The 21,993-nt window shown below is 43.5% G+C and overlaps 3 protein-coding genes across 3 annotated transcripts; 1 reads left to right on the top strand and 2 right to left on the bottom strand.

Annotated features, from left to right (window-relative positions):
• Positions 1-2,621: 2,621 nt before the first annotated feature.
• On the bottom strand, positions 2,622-16,208 carry kiaa1328 (KIAA1328 ortholog). Its single transcript, XM_068742978.1, has 12 exons — positions 16,154-16,208; positions 15,672-15,707; positions 15,350-15,579; positions 14,274-14,374; positions 13,986-14,101; positions 9,170-9,294; positions 7,796-8,109; positions 7,448-7,657; positions 7,184-7,279; positions 7,000-7,085; positions 6,715-6,823; positions 2,622-2,844 (listed from the first exon to the last, which is right to left on the bottom strand). The coding sequence occupies exons 1-12, from the start codon at positions 16,206-16,208 to the stop codon at positions 2,622-2,624; spliced, it is 1,701 nt and encodes a 566-aa protein (XP_068599079.1).
• A 195-nt stretch (positions 16,209-16,403) lies between these two features.
• tpgs2 (tubulin polyglutamylase complex subunit 2) lies at positions 16,404-18,926 on the top strand. The gene is made up of 7 exons (XM_068742591.1): positions 16,404-16,539; positions 16,636-16,715; positions 16,799-16,886; positions 17,000-17,140; positions 17,267-17,380; positions 17,495-17,658; positions 18,267-18,926. The coding sequence occupies exons 1-7, from the start codon at positions 16,464-16,466 to the stop codon at positions 18,483-18,485; spliced, it is 882 nt and encodes a 293-aa protein (XP_068598692.1). The 5' UTR covers positions 16,404-16,463; the 3' UTR covers positions 18,486-18,926.
• Positions 18,927-19,205: 279 nt separating this feature from the next.
• On the bottom strand, positions 19,206-21,367 carry aqp7 (aquaporin 7). The gene is made up of 6 exons (XM_068742532.1): positions 21,200-21,367; positions 20,410-20,536; positions 20,178-20,315; positions 19,946-20,064; positions 19,571-19,788; positions 19,206-19,380 (listed from the first exon to the last, which is right to left on the bottom strand). The coding sequence occupies exons 1-6, from the start codon at positions 21,365-21,367 to the stop codon at positions 19,206-19,208; spliced, it is 945 nt and encodes a 314-aa protein (XP_068598633.1).
• Between the last annotated feature and the right edge of the window lie 626 nt (positions 21,368-21,993).

The following is a 21,993-nucleotide window of genomic DNA, read 5'->3' as shown; positions in this document are numbered from 1 at the left end:
TTCAACTGCTGTGCTACTGAGGCTGGTTTCAGATTGCTTTAGCATACAGTTTCCACTGTATGCTCCAATAACCCACAAAGATTGTACGAACACCGACAATATAAGGTCAACAGACGTGGATTTATTGGATCCTGCATCCAACACTCAGCTGGTGGGGATTACTCTATGAATATTTATATATATGAATATTTATAAGGCTATATGACACTTTGGAAGACAATGCTTCCTGTTGGGTGTCGTTACTAGTTTCTCCTATAAACTGCTCATTATGACTTTTCCCTAGTGTTTGTGTTTAACCTTTTCGGAAGATTGAATTATTTAATATTTACCTACCAAATCCAGTGAGGCTAAAAGACGCCACTCCACCTCCCTGGATCCCCTTTGTTTTTGTGCGCCACATAATAATGCCCTGAGCTTAAGGAAGGGAAAATGTCCACCTCAGATGACATCTGAAGCTAAACGACACGCATCGCCCTAATCGACGGCCCCCAAAATTGTAAAGGCGTCAAAGCGGCCCTGGCTTGAGTAATTTGAGTAATCGCAGGAGGCCATCACTTTGCTACGTGTTCACGTCGAGAGAAATAAGGAGGAACGGGGCTCGAGAGTGCCGACATTAAGCTGCAAGTTTACACGAGAAAAGTGAAACAAAGAAAAGTGGTTCAAAAACAACAAGAAACAGAGCATATGTTTGAATATAAATATATAAATATAAATATATACATAAACCAATGAATATATTGTAAATTGTTTCTTTTTTGCTCTGGTTTCCTCTGTACATAGGTTTGCATATTTTATAGGACTTTTACTTCTATCTAAAAAGGACTGGATAAAGTACTTTAAATACCTAAAAAAAATATATGAATGAAAACACAAGGCTCAATAAAACCAGGTAAAAAAATAATAATAACCGCTCGGATACGGTACAAACTGTAGGACATGACCAAGGCATTTATCCAGATGATAGTCAGGGAGAGCATTGACCTCAGTTAGAGCTTAAACACACATCAACCTATTTTATAAAAAAAAAAAAAATACTACTTTGGTCTATTCATTTATCTTTGTTTAGATATTTATTTCGAAGTCAGATAATATGCATGCTTTCATGGCATTATTTTTCTATCAGTTGGTACGTGACCAAATAGTTTTTATATGACATGCATGGGCCACTGCTGTGGTCCGCAGATGATCATTGTTCCTGTCTGCAGGACCACGCCTTCAGCAATTCTTTGATGATGGAGAAAAAAAAAGTGATGTCAAGGACAGATTTTAATCATTTATTTATGTTTATTTATGTCTATTTATTTTATTTATTTATTTATTTATTTGTGGTGTTTGAGTCAAGATCTGAGCTCTATTATTGCCACTGTGCTGCTTTCCTTTGCCACGTCGGATATTACAAGGTACTGACAAATTTGGAATTTATCGACTTCAAAGATCAGTTTGACATTTGTCTGATGCTGAACACCTATTCAAACGATGCAGATCCTAAAGCCTTATGTACATGTGTCATCGGATTTCCTTTTCTTCTGTCCCAAAGTTTTGATCAGATTGTTAAAGAGATGCCAATTGGACAATTCCTCTTTCATTTTGACTGCCATTTGCTTCCATTTGGAAACCTTTAAGCAAAATGAAGAGGGTCCAGTCGTCTTTTAACACTCCCTCACAAACAAACCGTTTAACCAGATACGTAATCACAACGGCAGATACCCCTAGAGGTCTATACTACTTACAGACATCACGTACTGCACGGACATAATCAGATCAGTCGCTGATCTTTGATGACCTGCTTGCATGATGCCAGTTTTGACTCGGCTAAAGTTCTTTGCACTCCTACTTTGTCCTGCAGAGCTCCGATCTTGGTCAACTAATGTGTCCTACCAAGAGCAAAATTTAATGAAAAATGCACTATTCCATCAAAACAAATGTTGCATTATATTTTCGGTTGTTAGCGGTGCTTTTATTTCTAGAGCTCTTTTTTTTTTTACTTCATATGGTTTTCTGGAAGGCTATGTCCCAGTTTCAGCACATACGGCGGGTTGGGAGATGAATGTCGCATATTAAGCTTCGCCAGGTTCCCGATGAGCTCAGCTTCTGATTGGGTAGTGCGCTTTAGGCTCCCACCATTCTCTGGTCCCCTGAACTCTTTTTTGTAATTTTGAATGAATGATCCGTCTCAGCTTAGCCCAATAATAAAGCACAGTCTAGAATAAAAGTGTCTTGTGTTGTGTTATAATTACCGGCTTATGAATACAAACCTTTCCACACGATGTCTGGTCATGGGTCTGTCAAACGGTTGAGGACGGTTTGGTATCGTGTCTGAACAACAAGTCACTATATTATCCATAATGATAAATGTTTGCATTAATCAGTCTGACATGCTAAAGTTGAAGTTCCGTCCACAGTTGTGCTGCTAACATCCTGGCACTTAGCTTAGTGACGGTTTTCCTGAAGTATGAACGTCAGATATTCAATTACAAAATACACAAAAAATATTTATTCAAAATTGGTTTACAGTTAAAAACACGGTCCAACAAAAGTATAGTCTACAACAGAAGCCAACGTGGAAAAGATACATTAAAATATTGAAGCTCAGATTACTCTTTTTGTTCTCATTGTCTTTGTCAGCAGATGAAGAATATATCCTCCAGTATTTGGCTTTCTTCCAGTTCCTGTTGGATATGCTGAGGCGAAGGCCTAGCAGGGGTAATCATGCGTCTCCCCGCTGGTTTGGGGGCAGTCAGGTTCGGCCGATGCTGCGAGATTCTGGGCCTTTGAGTGGTCAGAATGCTTTGGTCGGGAGCAGGAGTGAAAATGTCCAATAACTCAACCACGGAAAGATCAAACCTGGAAAAAACAAGTCATATTTTCAGAGGATTGATCCATTTTCTTGTCAGTTTGTTTCAACAATTGCACGATAACACAGAAGCCAGTAAGACCGAGATGGTCAGTCACACGCGTGCCCTCCCCATGAAGCAGAGGCGGTGTAAACCAAGGGGTTAATAACCACACACGCACAAGGCTTTTGTCTCCTTGCAGCTCAACTCTGCTGCTAAAACATTTGTCATTTGCCTTTCACTTGTTAACGCAGACAATATGGAAGCAAATCTCTTTCGACATGTTAGCAAAACCGTTCTCCCTGAAGTGTCTGCTGAACCCTAACAAGCAGAGTTAACAAGTGAAAACCACTCGGGCGTCCCGGCAGAAAAACAAAGTTTCATGCAGGTGTGTGGGGGGGGGGGGAAGAGGGAGAGAATCTGGTGCTTTCTGCCCTGGAATAGAAATGAGGGAATCTGCAGTGAAATAAATAAACCAAAACAGGGGAGATTAAGCTAATAGGGATTCAATCCCTCAGTCTGGCTGGCTTGATAAATTATTCAGTGTATACACAGCCGAACGACGGCCATTCCAGATACAAAACATGAATTCTTTAAAGCACGCTCCACTGATGTTGCTAACATAATTCTCTGCTCATTTAAAGCTGCATCGATTTGCGTTGCGGCGCTGCGCACACAGCTCTCTCCCAGGTAAGGGTGATCTTTGCCATGGACTTGTTGATATGCATGCGGATAGTCGGCAGACAATGCCGGACGTTCCAATCGGCGCTCATTTGTGTCCCTCTGCACGTAATCACGGGCCTTGATATGCAATGTTTCCGCACTAATATGCATCAGTCAGTGATGAGCTTTGCAAAATAGGTGCATGTTTGATTATGAGAGGGAAGAAAGCGAACGAGGGTTAAGTCAGTGGAGGAATGATAGCACAAGGAAGTAAATCAGCCGTTCTCATTGGGTCTTGAGCAGCAGTGAATGTGAGCGTATGCTTATGAGGGAGAGACTGGAAAGCAGTGCAGCTTGGTGGATAGAAGGAAGGCAGAAAGGGAACATGGGGGAGGGACTTTGGCTGAGCTCCTTCTCTCGAAATGTGAGAATTAGCATTTTTATTTGTTGATTTATTTAATGGACGGGGCTCTCAAACAGCCATCCATCAACAAACGACATATTGGTAATGAATAATGCATTACTTACCGGCGGTCACAATCTATAACAAGGGTAGAATGGGGGGGGGTACAGTTTTGGCAGGATTTGGGGGATTTGTAATGGGAATGTGGGTCCACAGATACAGCACAAGAGCTGGAGGGGTCTATAGTGCAAGAAGTTAATTACTTGGCTCCAGTTTGAGAGGGGTGAAGTCGTGAATTGCTGTGCTATACTAACTAACGGTATACTATTTATTTTTACTGACACACACTGCAACGACTGTGTAACTGACTGTGATGCTTTATGTGAAAATCAAGAGGCTCTTCTCATCACTCCTCAAGCTGCAGTACGCCTTCACACCCTGAGTCCTTGGAACAAATACAGAATTTGCCCCTTCCTAGGTGTAATTTAAACATTTGGATTTCATTTTCCCCACAGCAATCCGGAACAAAAAAAAATTCCCCTTCCTCCTCCTTCCCACTCGTAACATTCACTGCTTATTTGGCTCCTCTCTTTCATTAAAGATAGCCGTCTCGACCCGGCGCCCCTTTTCATTTGCAGTCCAAACAGTAAGATAAAAAACCTATAATGGCTACTGTGTATATCCCGCATGTCAATTTCCCAACCAATCAATAGCAGGCGGGCAATGGCAGGGAGGATGGAGATGAGATGGGCAGGGTGTGCTGGAACTGTCTCATTACTAACGAGACCAGGATTCATGAAAGGATTAAGGAGGCCATTTTAATGCTAACCCCGGCTTCATTTTGCAATTTGCACATCATGATTGAATTGGTTAAGATTAGACAGCCACAACGGGCGTGTTGTTGCCAAGGAGAGGGAGGTGGAGGGGTTTAAGCTAACATGTTAGCGCTTACTTTGGATAGATTATTCTAATGTATTTTCTTTTCATTCTTTTTTTTTTTTACAGTAGCACATCTTCCCTACATTTTTACATGTATAACAGACGCAGCATAAATTCAGCATAAAGTGAAACAGTATTAAACTTCAGTGTTTAATTGAAGCATTTCCTTTTTCTCTGTTTAGGAGTTACTTATCCGTCACAAACCGTGGCGTGTCTGCTTCTCAACGCAAACTTTTACAAGGGACAAATAAAAACGTTTTTTTTTTTATGAATAATTATTTCCCAGAAAATAAAAGATCTACAAGCTGCTTCTGAACAGATACTTTCCCTCAGACAGGAAGATGACACACACACACGTTAACCTTTCTTTTCAGAAGGTTTGACACATCAAAATGTTCCGTATTGATCACTAGAACTATTTGTCATAATACAGCATTTGCTGCCAGTTCAAAGAGGACCCTGATAATGCACTGAAGAAACAAAATGGTTCAATAATCAAATTTTAGGATACAGAATAATCTAATATTTGTATATATCTGTTCAAACATGGCTTCTTTTAGGGTTTAGAAAAAATCTTACCATAATTCATTATATTGGATAAAATATAATTAGATAAAACTATGTCCTATTACTTTTGACGATACAATACTTGAGGGGGGGGGGGGGGGGGGGGGCAGGGAGTTACAGTGGGGCCAAGTCGTTTGCATTGTGCCTGTTCAGGAGGTGTTTGATAAACCTTTACTTATCTCACCCTTTCATTGTGCTTATGGATAATGGATCCTGTTGCCGATGACTCTTAATATCTCCGCATGTCTCTCCACCTATTATCAGCGGCAGAGATTGCTTGTTGTTGCGTTTATTTCTGCTGTGTGACAGACTGTTACTTCCATGTGGATGAATAATGTCTAAAGCTCATCATCATTATTGACGTAAACCTTTATCGACTCCCCTATCGAGATCGTTTGATCGCCGAGGCCCAGTTCTGATTCTTTCCTTTCCTTTATACCACTCTCCCTTTTCTTACATCCTTCTCTTCATTTCCATTTCTATCCGGTTCAACCTGTTCAAACTTTCGTCCCTTCAGATCTCTCACTTTAGCCGATGCTCTCACCTCTCTCTCTCCCTCAAACACACTTAACATCTCTTCCGCACGCTTATTTTCCCCGTCTCATTACTGTGGCAAAAAGAGAGGGGAGGGGAGTCTGTGCATTCACAAGTCTGTTCAATTACACCTGCTGCAGGGTCCCTGCTAGGCTGACTAATGGAACGCAGCATGCCTCCTGACAGGCTGGCCGCAGAGCTAGCTAGCCCGGTGGAAAGCTTCATTTAGCTTCACACAGCTCGAAAAGTTAGCTCGACTAAGGAAAGGTATAATTCAGCCTCTGGCAGTGAAGCATCTTCAAGCCCAGTAAAATGCGTTGAGATAAAAAATTTATATTTGTACTATATTTATGTTTTAATAGTTAGAATTCCTAGATAAAAAATTTTTTGCTGAAGTGAGCAATAGATAAAATGCAGCACGAAAGACAGGAGGAGCCTGTTACTCACTCTCCTGCAGCAGAGAGGACTAGAGTCACACAGAAAGCCGTTTATAAACTTAAAACCGCAGATACTAGATTTGTGTCTTTTTGATACTGCATCTTCCAAGCGCTTAACTGTTTTTCCATTATTGCTCAATCTACCCTTTCTGCACTTTGCCTCCTTCAAAGATATTGTTCTTCTCAGAAGTGCTTCTCCTCGGTTAGCTGACGCCTCCACGTTTCCCGTAGTGCTGCTTTTTATCAGTCATAATAAATGGCGCCGTAACGCTTCATTTACCTGAACCCTATCACAATAAATATCTTTATGCTCCCCGTTCCCCGGCGAGGTCGTTACCTGACTTCAGGGGTCTTCTGGCTCACGGATACGAGCGTGGGCTTACTCGGGACCGGATGGGATTTAACAGGAGACGTGGTCGTGTCCTTTCTGGACGATATCAAGGTCTCTGTCGAGAAACGAAAGACAGCAGTGATAGTAAATTATCATTGCGATGTATAATACTTAATAAAAAACTAAAATAAATATTGTTGTAATGTAAGGAAATGAAGCTCTCGACGCCGCTGTATTTTGAGCTGAGATTTGAGAGTGCATCATCCCCTTTCATTGACAGCACAAGATTACCGCTGTCCTGATCCAGACGAGTGGGTGGAGTTTGTTTTTCATGTGAGCTCCGTCCTGCAGGTTGGTCCTTTGCATCCTCATGAACACTGGTAACCACAGAAACCACACCATTAGTCGCCTTGCATGTGTATGTGCAGAGGGAGTTTGTATGCGTTAGAGTCGTTTCGGAGTCTTCTTGGTTTACCTTGCGGGTGAGTCTTGGTGGGAGGCGCCCTCTGGCTCTGGATCTCCGTTTCTTATGTTTGAGGCGGCAAGATCAGATTGAGCAGCTTGCTGAATTCTGAGAAAACAGAATAAAAGCTCTCTAATAGCAGGAACTACCGACAGCATCTGGTCACTAAGAGACGTAATGATGATTGGTTTCCTTTAATTCTTCAATAATAATTGTGCCCCAAATCTAACCCTAACCCAAATTACAGTTTATTTCCCTTAGGATTCTTGGTTTTACCCGCTGGAGTCCAGACGCGACCGTCGTAGCTGCTGATTCTGTCTGTTGATCCTCTGCTCCTGCTCAGCCAGCCGTGCCTGCAGCTTCTCCCGCTCCACCTCCAGCTGCATCTTTTGCAGCAGCAGCTGGTGTCTCTTCTCCTCCCAGTCCTCGTGGCCCAGCAGAGGCCTGGTCAGGGCTCCCTTGGCCTCCAACCCAATGGCATTCCGACTGCGGGGAATGCACGTAAATACGCGTTTCATTGTTCGGAAGTTCTTTCCGTTTGTGTTTTTCCAATCGATGAACAGCATAAACAGAAATACAGATAAGTAATGTAATCATGTACTGGTATTAGCACGGATAGCTTACCTGTCACTCTCACGTTGGTTAAAGGTGTTCTGGCCACTTTCTAAATGAGAGCACTCGTAACGTTTCCATTGCTGTGCTCCACAGCCCGCGTCCCTGCACTCCCTTTTCCGACTCCCACACGACTCACTGGTTGGGCCGCACTCACCAGCAAGGGAGGAGGAGGCTGGGTGGCCAAAGTCCGGATCTGCTGCTTTTCCTGCACCACTACTCTTGTGCACGCGAGTCTGCTGTGATTGAGCGGGACTCTGGCCGAGGTACGAGCCATTAGATCTGATCCTGATCGTTCTACCGGAGATTTCCTCACCACTGAGCACCTTGACAGAAAATAAGCAGGACAATTAATACACTTTGGCAAATTTAGGATGCCTCTGAGATACTGATGGAATATTTCAGCAGAAAACCTGATGTCGAGCTGGGCTACATGCTGAAATTCACCAACACTGCAGTCACTACCCTGTTTAATTGGGTCATCTTGCAATGCTCAGTAAAAGCTTCCCCCGTGTGCTTTTAGGAGCTGCTCCACAAGATGTCACACATCACTTGTACTTTACGTGGGTTAGAACTGAAGAAAGCTTCTTGGAAGAGAGGAGAAACATCTTCAGACCCAAAATAGAAGTCCCGTTCTTCAGATTCAACCTCCAGGTTTTTACGAAGGGCGCCTTTTTACTCTTCAAGTTTACCTTCTTCGATTTTACACTCCCACTTAAAGCGATTGTATCTCTGGAAGCTAAAACTGCCAAAACAGGGGCAACACGCACAGCAGTCGTGCACCTGGACACTTCACGTGTGGGCACTGAAGGAGAGCTCAAATGAGCTGCTTTATCTATGCGGTTCACGCCGCTCGGCAGCACAAATGCAAATTATCTGTAACGCAACTGTAACCCGGACAGTGGCCACAAGATTTAGAGGGCAACTGTCAACGGAGCGCAAGTTGTCAGATAAAACCAAGGTCAGGAACATGATGAGATAAACATGAGGAGGAAACCCCATCTTATTGTTGACTTGAGACTAATTTGCTGAGGGTCAGAGAGCAGGCAAACGCACATTATTCAGAGCCACCGTGGGACAATGATGTTGGCCAAGTCATCTATTCTTCCAGAGGCTGAAGCCAGAGAGGCGTCTGCACTTCTGAGTGTCACCTTGAGAAAGCTTTCTCTACCTTGTAGTCCTATCCAACCAGTCACTGATGTGGACCGCTGTAGTGATTTGTTACTGCACTTAACCATGGGACAAAGTGACGTTTGGGTGTGTTTCTAGCGGATGTTCTTGTCCCTGACAGACGGTAAACAAGGGTGTTCTTGGACTATAGCTCAGGCAGGAGGAGGCTCATGACGGGCCGCTCCTCCGCTCGCTACAGTATATCCTCTAAATTACCTTGCTGTGCGCCGGTTCCTGGGTGAGCTGGGTGATGGACTCGTTGAGTTTGGCCTGTTGCTGGGAGAGATATTGTTGGTAGAGCCCAAGCAGCTCCTGACACTCTCTGTACTGCTGCTGCAGACCTGGGAGACCGAAAGTTAAGAAACTAACAAAGCCGAACGAGTAAATTGAATTCAACAGAGCACGAACCGGAGAACAGTTAATGGATTGAGCACAGACTAAGTGGACTGCGGGTCTCACGTAACCGTACGGTCAAAAGAAATGCAAGCAAAGTAAACAACTTCAAATGGCCGCACGGTTCTAATGAAAGCACTTTGCAACAGCTACTTCAGTAAGGAAAACTTCTTCAATTTAGCCTAAAAGAAAAAGAGATTTAGATCGACAATCCGAATTAAACTCTTGTTTCTTCCATCAATTACACAGAGTGGCAGAAGAAAGCGAGGTTGAAAGCAGAGGGGGAAACGAGGCCAGCAAAATTAAAGGTGTTGTTGTGGCGCAGAGCTTACACCATCTGGGCTGGGCCAAGCAATGCTAAGCTTAGCCAGGCAGCGCCGTGCCAGGCCGTCTGCCAGACAGAGAGCTGGCACATGCAGGAAAACTAATCTGGAGTGGAACTACTGCTGCACCCCCGCAGCCAAGCAATGACAGCGGCAGCACCGCAACACACCAGCACAGGTAACGAGCATGAGAACGGACAGACTGCACACTCGCACGCATTCAGTAATCGACCTCAGCCTACCTCTGGTGCAAACACACAAAGACACAGAAGCACCAACTCCCCACACACGCCATAAAAGGCCTCCACACAAACACCGACCCAAGTTGACCTTAAAGCTTGTTCCTCCAAGACGTATCTTTTTATGACTGTGGCCCTGGTCCCCCAACTGATTGGTTTCTCAGCATTCGTTTTAAAGAGAAAATCAAAGTTAAAAGTCTCTTTGAAGGAATAGTTGGTGGAACACTCCACGAGAAAACACTCTGGTTGTTCGAAGACTTCAATCAAGCTGAGGAAATGAAACACAGGGAAAGAGGAGAGAGCAGAGATGACTTTGAATTGAGGAGCAGGCGCCAGATAAATGTAATGCAGCAGCTTCCATAAACAGTGGGATGTGAAGACACCTTCCGTCTACCTAGGGCTCCTACATTGCTGCAGTGATCATATCCATGCAAGTAGTTCTATATGGAAGGCTTAAGGACCGCATCATGTAAACCTGCGCTGGTGGGTCTATTTAGGCAGTGTGAATAAGGATCTAAAAGGGAGGCTGTCGAATGCGTTTACATAGCAACAACTCACCAGGATGAAAAACTGCCTTGTGCTCATATTTCAGCACATTTGTAAATTTTTGTAACCTAAAATGCTGCTTCTAAATAGATTAAAATACAGTGACTTGAATTGAAACAAAAATTAGGCATGGTGGGGGTTCCACAAACCAAAACTCAAAATGAAGGCAACGTGTGTTAATGTGTTGACAGGCTAATGCAGCTCCTGGACAGCAAGCGCTACATAATCCAAAATGAGTGGAGCTACACTGATGAGATTCCACATCTCTGCCCATCGCCGCCAAACATGCTTCATCCACATCCTTGGATGTCAGTCAATGGGGGCCAAGCAGTCTGCAAGGCACTAGTTTACATCAGGGCTGCAAAGTGCCAACAATGACTTACTCCTCCCACACGCGCCAAAAATACTCGGAATCAAGGGCTTGGGTTGAAGAGGCTTCAGACAGGGCCTGTCAAAGTGATTCACTTCCCTGTCAGGCTGGGGCTCAAATGAAATAATGAAATCCACTTCAAGGTGGAACAAATTTGCACAGAAGGGGGGGGAATATTTTAAAGCCTGCTTTAGAGCACTCTGTCAAAAAGATTGAGCCCGAGCGGGAATGTGAGAAACATGGGGGCAGAGAATCATGTGAATGGATGGGAGTGTAGGGAAGCGATGATGGGGAAGTAATAGAGGAAGACAGTTTGCATAACTACTTCATTACTACTGAGTCTGGACAAGACACATGAGGTCACAAGCCACCAAATAACCCAATAAAGTACACCGAATATCAGCGGACGAATTAAAGAAACCTATAAAACTGCGAGAACAGCTATTCTCTGTCACTAGATGACAGCGTCTATTGTGTCGCCATAAAACCGAGGCATCTTTATCTGGCGTCTGTGGACCAGGTCAGATGGAGCGAACGAGCCCATATTTTTTCTGTGCCGAATGATGGCCACATTTTTAATTCCGCCATCAGCGCTGGCTTTGTTGCCGTGTTTGTGGAGCTCAGCTGACATTTTAACATTCATAGCTTCTACTAAAGTTTTCAGACGAGGATTTGAATGTATGGATTAACCTACAAGCCTGCAGTGTGGAAGCAGAGCAGGTCAAGAACCAAATGGATTTTCTGCTATTATGTCTATATAAATATAAAGCATGCAGCCCGTTAATATCACAGGTGTGTGCCCCTTCTTGTGCAGCAAGCAGGAGAAAAGAATGTTTCCGCGGGGTTAAATGTCACCAAATATCTATTAACGCAAATCATTGTGTTCGATTAAACATGTTGTGGATTTTGAATGTCATTACATCTATATTTCTTTCCAATTATTCTTTGATGATTGGATTGTACAACACTTTCACATTATTGGAAATGTTTAGAAAACACAAATTGGAAAAGTAATTCAATCCATGTAGTCCCCACTCCCCTTAGAATCTGATTCCATGAACAGCAACACGCTGATAATGTTAGTGCAGCCTGATCTACAGAGTACAGAGTACAATGCTAATATGCTAATGAAAACATTTTGTGTGAACCAGGCCGAGCAACAATAAGGAAGGTTCAAAGTATTTGGCAATAATATATTTCAGAGCTGTGTCGCCTGTCGCTAGGTTTAGACTCTTAATAAAGAATTGTCAATGCACCAGCACGATCAATGCCAAAATACATTTATGAGTATTATGGCCTTAATTTCCCCCCCAAAAATCTGAGACCAACGCCACCTCTTGACCTCTGATCTGTCACCTTGGGAGGAGCAAAGTAAAGGGAAAAGCAATTTTAGAAAATTTGGGTAGTTTCTGAGTCAAAACTAAAATAAGGCTGATAATCAACTGGAATTTACACATAATACAAATAAAGCAATAAACACAGCAACAGCCTTTCATTCTTTCAGTCCCCGGTAAATGCTGAAGTAGAATCTGCAATGCCTCACGCTTCGGAGTGGACTGCGTTAATAACTACACTTTGGCTTCTGCTCATGCCAACATGCCTTGAAGTGCAAAAGACATTATTTCCTATCTGAAAGACAAATGCAGTCCTGTGTGCTAATAAGTTCCAAATGTCAGCTGAACACCACAAATATCAGGGCTATTTCTTTTCCTCTCGTCCTAGGTGGCTCGAGGCTGAGGGATAGTTACATCCTTTATAGCCCTGACAACCCCGACTCGTGGTTAGATAAGATAAGCTGAGGCGTAATGGAATTAGATTTGACAGGACTTTCATCCAGTGTTTGCCTTTGGTGTCTCCTTAACCTTTATGAGAAGTGCCCGAACCTTCTGCCTCAGAAGAGGCTTCATGACACTTGCACACATTTCAGTCCATGTTACCCCCCCCCCCGAGGTGCCTGGATCAAAACACCTTTTTCCTCTAAAATATCTTTTTAATAGAGTTTAAAAGTTTGGTGTAAATGCCAAGTCTCCGAGCCAAAGTGCCTTTAAGTGAGTTGTGCTTTCCTAATTTTCCCTGTCACCATTGCCAATTGTGCAGTTTACCAGCCGCATCAATCACTCTTCATGTTTCAGTGTTTTTAACCTAAACCGACTGCTGGCCACGCTCTATTTTGACCAGAGTGGAATTGCTATGAAGACCGTTGGTAGCTTGTGGGCTGTAATAAATAGGACGCTGCCACTCCGGCTCTACCTTCACGCTGGACCATCCAAAAACAGGTGGTGATGTACCAGACCTCATTTTGTAAACAGGAACAGAAAGATGTTCTCCAGTTACTGTTTGATATTCAACATTCAGGAACGGTTATAAAACATCCCGCTGGCGTGTGCATGCATGTACTGTAGTGTTCTCGGTAAATATCAAGAACTATCTTTAGAAGATAAGATGATTTAAATGGTTTAGCTCATGGCGCCAACCATGAAATTGTTTTGGTGCACAATACCTAGAAGCATTTGGAAAAGGCACCGTCGGCTGGCATCAGATGATTCACATGAATCTGTATTATTTGTCTATCATTTGCATCACATTTGAGGGCCTTGGCTCAACGCCGTACCTGTCCTTACTCAGGACGGCACTGCCCCCTAAAGACGCCGTTATGGAATAGCAAACAAAACAAGTTGAATCCGACTCCTCAGTAGGTTTTAGTGCCACAGACAGCTGGGAACATGAGTCTTATTCCAATCCGATTATGCTACATTATTTTACTGATTTGCATTCCCTTTGATGATAGTGAAATGACTTGTTTTCATTTTACACCTTTAAACTCTGATATACAGTAGTGACAATATAATCCATAAATAAGGTTATATGTGCATCCTATCATTACATTTATAAAGAGCATAAAAACTCTTATACAATCTTCCAAAATTAGCACAACATTCAGCGGCCAGGTTCTCTGAAGACTACTAAAAATGACTAAACACGAGTAGAACAAGTGCTTTAAACCATTGTGAATCAATGATATAAATTCACTACTCTACTGTGACTGATGCTTGATAAAATATATACCGTACTAAATGTCAAAGTTTCATTACTATCACAGTACGACAATCGCAACACTGCAAAAGGGGTGGGCGAGAGTTAGATTTTTTTTGAAAGGATACTCTCCCTCTCCCGTGCAATGATTAGGTTCTGTTGCTCCAGCTGTTGGATTTTGTATTCAAAACTGTCGTGTTCATCTTTCAGGCGCTGCACTGATTCCTCTTTTTCCTCGCTCACTCTGAAGAACAGAAACGGTCATAAAGGACAAATGAAATACATTCCCCATTCAAAAAAATATATGGATGAAAAAGATCAGGGCACAGAATGACTGTAACCTGATCCATTCATACTTTCATTTCATAGAGTTAAAGTGTAACTCCTTGAGGAGAGGAGAGTATAATGGAGGCTACCTGGCTAGTTCTTCGATGAGATTTGCAATCCTCCGCTTATCTTCAGAGCAGAGATCCTTCAAACAGACCTCGCTCTTAGTTCTGGCTGTGTCTGAGTTTACCTGCACAAAGAAAATGTTTAGGAAGTGAATGATAGCAGTAACATTAATAACTAGAAAATAACTCAGAGAGCACAGACCTCCGCCCCCACATATTGTGATCCACACCACAAATAATGGTCCGACACTTATTTTATCGAGATTCCTTAACGATGAAAACAAACCTTTAGCAACTGGATTCATATTTATATCATTTTTAGTTTAGAAGTTTTTCACTTAAAGCACACTTTCAGTAGTGGTGGATTCTTCTGGATCTAGATCCAGAGCTTTTGAAGATACAACAAATCCCTTTGTCCACTACTAATTCCACAGTGTCTTGGTAAAGTCCAGAAAATACAGAACTTCCTTTGTGGAGATAATCAGAGATATGAATGAAAGTGTCCAAAAAAAAAAACATTGTTGTGAAAATTTACCCAGATTTCAACTGGATCTGTTTCCACAGGTATTAAAATTAGAACAAATCCTCTGACCTGCCCCGTCGGCTATAAGACAACGCTTGTTACAAATCTCCATCTCTAATATTAAATGCACGGTAGGCTGAAACATAACTGTACACCCATCCTTGAAAAATATCAATAATATCCACAATCCAGATCCGATCCAAATTACATTTGGTGGTAGGATAGAGGCCCCCACCCCCATGACTGTGTCAAATCCCATAAACAGCGGTCAATAATCAAAGTGGAACAATTTTTGAAGCTCCATTTACTACAACGTTAGCAAATGTCTCAAAGTGATTCAGAATCCAGAATCTCTGCCGGATCATCACCAAAATGTAATAATCTCTCCCTGGGAACAAACATTTCCTAAAAACGTCATCAAGGTCCATCTGTACACCTTTGAGTTGCGTTGCTAACGGACAGACAGGCAGATAAACGCCAGACTAAACGTAACCTAGGTAGAGCCGGTAAAGATGAAATTCCTCATCGGATTAACCAGATGCTCTGGTTGAGAGTTCGTATCCAGGAAGACACTTACCTGTGTCGACAGGTGAAATGCACCAGGAGTCTGTGGAAGGGAGTGGCCGGTAGCACCGTGTTGGACGGACACTCCAGCCTTGTTGCATGCCCCGGAGGCTCGACTTTGGACGTGGCCCTTGCAGTCAGAGCTACGCCTGGCCTGCATCCTGGAGCTTCTCTTACTGGAGGCACTGATGGGGTCTGTTCTCGCCCTGAAAGGGGTGCGAGTCTTCGCCTCTCCCTCCAATCCTGAGACGTTTCACGGGAAAGACGATGCCATTTGAACACAAGGTACATGCAAAAGTGTTCGGAAATGTCCAAATAACATCACTGACACTCACCAGGAACACAAACCAAAGGTTGTTCTTCATTTGAAACTAGAAACACGACAAAAAAGGAAGAATATATGATACAGTATGTGCTTCCTAAAGCCAAATGTCGAATATATGTTTATTTATTACTTGTTAAATAACCCGCTACCCTCTTTAAGTTAAGTTTGATAGATGCTAGATAAAAGCAGCTTCATATTACGTTGAGCTTAACAACATTATGAACCACAACAAGGTTTTTTTTGTGTCTTTTTGTTGTGTTTGGTGCCGTTTATAAACGCGTTTTCGCATTTATAAAGTGAAGTTAGACGGTCCCAGTAGCTACAACGTAGAGCTAGCTGTCCCCGTCCTCAGACGTAAATCAACTTTCCAGCACTGACACAGAAGTTTTCGTATACTTCATTCCCCGGAAAACTTCAACGTTTCTGTAAAATATTAATGAATTGTTAAAACAAAATGGCGCTACGTCATTTTTATCATAAAGGTAAGCATACCGCCATTCATCCAAAAGATCCCAGGGTCTCTGCTTCGTGTTGCCGCTGACGCCATGTTGAAACAACCGCCACCACTCCCGTGGAGCCGAGCGTTGCCAAGGCGTTGTAGTCCCGCCTTTTTAATCTAAAGTTAAATTCAATTGGCTATTCGGCGAACAAGACGGGTTTCTATTGGTCTAAGCGTCAGTCGTGTATTATAAGCGCGTTTGTCGCTTCCTGTTGTCCTTGTCAGCTGATCGCTTCGGATGAAGTGGACGCAGGGCAGGTGTTTGCGGGCTTTACTGCAAAATCTGTGATTGCAATCTTCCAAATGGAAGAAATTAAAGAAAATTTAGCATTTAAGGGCGTTGCCGAGAGGCTGACGTTTGGTATTACTCGACTACTCGGTGTGTATTGCGGTTTTTTGCGTTGAAACGTGCACGCTATCGAAGGGATTGATGACTCACTGCACATACATTGAATGCATTTGTTTGCTGTGTCAGAAAACCTGCCAGGCGTGTGTGATGTACGTTTTGCAGAGAGCGAGCCTGCAGAGAAGAGGAGTCTGTTGTCATGGGAACAAGTAAAATATTTTACAACTTTGAAGACAAATCTGAATCTGATTGGCTGTTCTCATCACGTAAAGCTGCTCTATTTATTCCTTAGAAAAACACTTGCATTTTGCCAGAGGACATGCGCAATTTCTATCTGACGACTGATGGATTCACACTAACCTGGAGCGTGAAACTAGACGGTAGGTGGCTTCATTAGATAAATGTTTAACATGCAATAATAATTTGCCAACGACATACCGTATGTGAGGGTGTTTCTGTGACACAATTGAGACTGATTGTATATTTGTTTCAGATGAATGTGTCCCCTTAGGATGCATGATGGTCAACAGTGTGTCCAGACTGTGCCCACTGCTCCAGCCGGTATCCTTGTTCGCTCTGCCCAATGCGCCCTCACTGGCTGACCTGGACTGGGAGGAAAGCGATGCAGGAAGCGGTACGCTGTCTGGCAGAGCTTTGACGTGGGACTTGACTCAATATTTGCACCATGTTCAATTTGATCGTGTCTGTCTGCATGCGGAAAGAAAATATTTGATCAAGTTTCATCCATACTGTCTGCCAGGGGCGGGAGAGGCTCCCACTGCACCCCATTTTGATTCCCGGAGCCGTATCTTTCAGTTGGATTCCTGTGGCGGGAATGGCAAAGTTTGCCTGGTCTACAAAAATTGTAACCCAGGTGTTTATATTTACAAATGACACCTTTTCATGACTGAACTAAAAAGTAAAATGGATCGCCCATCTGTGTTAAGATATGTTTAGCTTAATTCAGATTTTTTTCTGTGTTTTCCAGGTGTCGTAGCCCAGCAGAGTGAAATCTGGTTTCTTGATCGCTCGCTGAGCTGGCATTTTCTGAGCGCAAATTTTAGCTCGTACTACCGATTGATGATCACCCACCTAGGTCTGCCTGAGTGGCAGTATGTCTTTACCCCATGTGGCGCCAGTCCCCAGGCCAAGGTACACAATCACAATCTGTGGTTCCATTGGCGTCAGCAAAATATTCACCTAGTGTTCGACAGAATTTAGTAAATTTTAAATTTCATTCACTTATTTTACAGTATACTACACTGTTAGCTTTTCCTTAAATAATGTGTCCAGCTGTTTTCTACCAGTTATCTGGGGCCGGGTCGCAGAGGCAGTATCATAACCAGAAACAAAATATAATTGGCATTATTAGTATTGCTGGTAGTAATAGTAGTAAAAATGACCGTTAAAGGAATGAATACGGAAGGTTTTTAAGGTTTGAACACTTGCTTTATTATAATTTCACAAAGTATAGTACAATGTAGTATTGTACAATGCAGTACTGTGAATAATACAATGTAGATGGTTTTAAAAGCACACGTTCATACTACAGTATACCATGAAACACGTATACTGCAACGCTATACTCAAAGATTTAAGACAATTACACAAATGTATTTTACCTCAGAAATTCCTATTTCCTCACAAAGTTCCTACTCTAAATGTGGAATTTTTCACATTTTATTTCACTACAATCAGCTCATTAGCCTTTATGGCTATAAATAGTTTCCTGACCGATCTGCTTCCTCTCTCCCCTACAGCAGTGGGCATCACTCTATCAGCCGCTTATTTTCCGCAGGGAGCTCAGCTTGACCGATCCTGCTGGAGATTCCCATCTCAATAAGCTTGATCCTGCAAAAGCCTTCAGAGGCAAAGCCAAGGTGCCCATCCCCAAGAAGAAACCGCCAACACAGTGCAGCATAGGAAGCGTTACCAAGAGCCAAGGCGGGGCGGGGAGGCACACCGGGGCAAAGCGGTGAGCAGGCCTACCTGAGAAAAACATTTCTACCACCTCTCTGCAGCAAACACAGAAGAGGAGTCTGTTATCCGGTCATCGGCCAGACTCTGCACCTTTTACTTTGAAGATGAGATTCTTTAGCTTTATCGCTTTAGAGCTCTTAATATTGTAATTTATGCATACTGCTAAGGAGCCCCAGTAGACATTTAGAATTAATCTTTTGATTCAAGTACTTTGAACATAAGACATTATACTTTTTGGCTTTAGGCTATTGAACACTGATTTTTTTGGGGGGGAGAGAGGTATATTTTCTTTGGTTGTGGTGCTGCTGCTTTTTCAAGCTATGAGGCACCATATCGCCTAATGTTCCTGTTTTATTTTCAAAAACTATTTAAGTATAGTTATATTTTTCTTTACCGACAACTGCTGTAATTGCTCTCCTGTTGATTATTAAATGATATTTATGGTGTCTTTCAAGTTTATATCGTGCTGCTCGTGCCTCAGTAACATCTTCGTCCTCCTCCATGTGTAATGATGTGCATTTTATAGGTTGCAGTCACTCACAAGCACCGAAACTGCAGCTGACTGAGTTTGATTCTTTTTAAATTGCTATGTTTGTGAATGGCCTTTTTATCCTACATAACCCTTCATGATCAAGTAATGTCTCGGATGCATTTAGAAATCCAATTTTCTAAAATGCATATTGAATGTGTAAATGTTTGGGTGGAGGGGGGGGGGGGGCTCACACACAAACATTATCACAGCTGTTTTCCTGTTTTCCCAGAGGGGCGACCTCCTCACCCTGTTCAGAGAGGGGAGGATGGTGCATTTCCACCAAGGCCGTGTAGACCCCTGCACCCAATATGCCTCCTACGGTGGGTGCAAGTAGAGGCACCCACCACCACCGGTTTCCAGCCCTGCACAGAAAAAGGCATATAAATGTGACCTGATGTGAAAAAAAATATTTTGGCATAAAAAGTTTCACTTGCATTGCTGAAAACATACAATAGTACAAGATCACTTATTTGAGACACTTGCCTTAACTGGCCCTTAGGTGGGGGGGGGGGGGGGGGGGGGTGTAACAATAATGATTTATCTGCTTTATACCTGAACACTTCAGTTCCCCAGCCTGCGATGGCGGTGAAGACCCTGGGTGCAATGTCTCTGGTGGGGTTGATGGCATAGCCGCTATTGCTGCCCAGGGAAATGCCAATTAGCAGCACTAGGAGACCCACTGTGATTGGCTCACCACCCACCGGCGGCGGTTTGTTCTTCTGATCCGCCAAAGCCATCAGGCACAGCAGCAGCATAGCTGTGCCAAATACCTGGCACGCACACACACACACACAGCACAGGCATTACACAGCTATGCGTGTGGTAGCTGGTGTAAAACGCAATAATAATAATGACATTTGGGGGGGGCAGAAGTCACAGAATGTCCCTGATGATGGTATCGTAGCAGTAATGCAGCGTTGTGTCTACCTGGTCAATGAATCCAGACAGCAAGGAAAGGTATGGCGCAGGGTAGGTGGCGAAGATGCCGGCTGTGGCTGTTGCACCAGTTACCGTAAGGTTCCCTCCACAGTAGTCGAATATGGCATCTGCATCGGGATTATGGGATTGTTTATTCTTTTTGAACAGATGCCATTGGGATGGGTTATAGTTTGAGGTGTTCATTGCTTAGTGTGCTTTCACGTTGTGTGTGCGTCCTCACCATGATAGACGGCATAAATTGTCCCTGCTGCCAGCAGCGACCCCAAAAACTGTGCAAAAACGTACAAGGGAAGCATCTTCCATGCAAGGCGGCCAAACGTGCACATAGCGACCGACACTGCTCCATTCATATGAGCCCCTGGCAGAGCAACAAAGCATGACAGAGGTCAGATGATGGTGGCTTGCTGTGTCGTTGGAGAATTCTCAATGGTATGGCTGAACCTCCACCTCACCGGAGACTTTCCCTCCGACGTGAACCCCCATAGCAACGCCCAATCCAAAACCCAGATTAATGCTGATGTAGTGGCCGAATTCTCCCTTTCCAGTGACTACCTGGGCCACAGAACCCAGACCGAACACCTGGAAACGGAGATAAGCCAAATTCATGCACAGGATCACAGAGGGAAACATCTGGACAGACAGCATGCACGGAAAAACTAGCAAAGAAACTACTGTGTGGTGGACATTCAGTGAACTGCCAGACTCTCAGGGCTGACAGGTTTGGAATATTGTAACTGCGGGTATTTGATCTATGAGCGCAAACAAGTAAGTGGCGTGCTGTTCTATTTTTACCCCACTCGTGAAAAAGAGTTCAGTGCCAGTGAAGAAAAAACTGATTGACCACTCATCATTCAGGAAACAGGAAAACGTATGGTTCCTCCTTCATCATGTGCTAATCTGTAATCTGATAGGCAACAACAAGCACAGCATTATTCTGTAAGTCTTCACAGATAGCGCTCGTGTTTGTGTTTGCTCGCGTGCTCCCTGTGACCGGTGTGCCTGTTGTAAGCCCACTGGCCATTCCCCTGGCAGCACTTCCACACGTCCTGGTTCACCCACTTGAACTCACCAATCATCATTCACGGCTCCTGCCATGTGACCGTGAAACAGACATTGTGTGTCTGTGGGGGGGGGGGGGGGGGCACGTTGTCAGGTCAAGAGCACAGCACTTATAGCTAGCTCGCCCTGGTGTTCTAAACGGAGCTAAGCGAGTGTCGTCTTTTCAAATGCATTCCCTCTTACCATCATGACATATGTGCAAAGGAATTCCGCAAGTCCCACACGAACAAATTCATTCTTTATCCAAACTCTGGGTCGAGTTCTGCTCTCTCTCTTCTGCTGCAAGCCCCCCAGTTCCACCGACTCCACCAAGTCTTTCATTTCTTCCACTCTGCTTGTTGATCCTGTCATGTTCTGGTCCAGATCCTGGTCCTGAGGTTCAGTCCCGTTCTCCGTCCACCCCCCTCTCCTCTTCTCTGTGTGTTTGTGTGTCTCTCCCGCTCTCTGTGACACCGACCCATTGGGACTAGACCAAATTTTGTAGCGTTGAGCCAACCCCCTCCCTCGGCCAGTCCCCTCCCCCAGCCGTTTAACGTGCGAGAGGATACTGACAAGAAGACGGATTGAACATTGACCCTGCATAACAGTAGAGAAATAATTCTCTGTAAAGAAGAAGACATCGATCGCACGCCTCCAAAAAGGACTCGGCTTGTAATACGAATAGATATTTAGTTTTAGCTGTAATGGTTTATGGTTTTAGAAAGATGTGCAAGTACCAGTGCAACAAATGTTCTATAAAAAATGTGTTGCAAATAAGTGATAGATAAAACATGACCTAGAGCTATGGCAAACATAACTTAATGCATACAGCTGGCTACAAGTCCTATTTGCAGGCAATAATAATAAGAGATAAGCTGAATATAAATACGCCGAAGACATGTGAGGCTTGACTGGGACATCAAATGAAGAATAATTGAGGAGCGGAATTATTAACAGAATACCAGGACACGCAAGATCAGTTCAAAGCGAGTTAAGTC

Source organism: Brachionichthys hirsutus, chromosome 8 (genome assembly GCF_040956055.1).
Source record: "Brachionichthys hirsutus isolate HB-005 chromosome 8, CSIRO-AGI_Bhir_v1, whole genome shotgun sequence".
Classification (NCBI taxonomy): Eukaryota; Metazoa; Chordata; class Actinopteri; order Lophiiformes; family Brachionichthyidae; genus Brachionichthys; species Brachionichthys hirsutus.
This window is presented reverse-complemented; position numbering and strand designations above follow the sequence as displayed.

Excerpts from the sequence above, each read along its gene's own strand:
- kiaa1328 (XM_068742978.1), bottom strand. The coding sequence starts at position 16,208 with ATGGCGTCAGCGGCAACACGAAGCAGAGACCCTGGGATCTTTTGGATG. Across the intron at positions 7,086-7,183 it reads CACCAAGACTCACCCGCAAG|TGTTCATGAGGATGCAAAGG; the intron begins GTAAACCAAGAA and ends TGTGGTTACCAG. Across the intron at positions 2,845-6,714 it reads CAGAAGACCCCTGAAGTCAG|GTTTGATCTTTCCGTGGTTG; the intron begins GTAACGACCTCG and ends TGTTTTTTCCAG.
- tpgs2 (XM_068742591.1), top strand. The coding sequence starts at position 16,464 with ATGGAAGAAATTAAAGAAAATTTAGCATTTAAGGGCGTTGCCGAGAGG. Across the intron at positions 16,540-16,635 it reads TGGTATTACTCGACTACTCG|AAAACCTGCCAGGCGTGTGT; the intron begins GTGTGTATTGCG and ends TTGCTGTGTCAG. Across the intron at positions 17,141-17,266 it reads GGAAAGCGATGCAGGAAGCG|GGGCGGGAGAGGCTCCCACT; the intron begins GTACGCTGTCTG and ends ACTGTCTGCCAG.
- aqp7 (XM_068742532.1), bottom strand. The coding sequence starts at position 21,367 with ATGACAGGATCAACAAGCAGAGTGGAAGAAATGAAAGACTTGGTGGAG. Across the intron at positions 20,316-20,409 it reads CGTCGGAGGGAAAGTCTCCG|GGGCTCATATGAATGGAGCA; the intron begins GTGAGGTGGAGG and ends TTGCTCTGCCAG. Across the intron at positions 19,789-19,945 it reads TGTCTGGATTCATTGACCAG|GTATTTGGCACAGCTATGCT; the intron begins GTAGACACAACG and ends TGTGCGTGCCAG.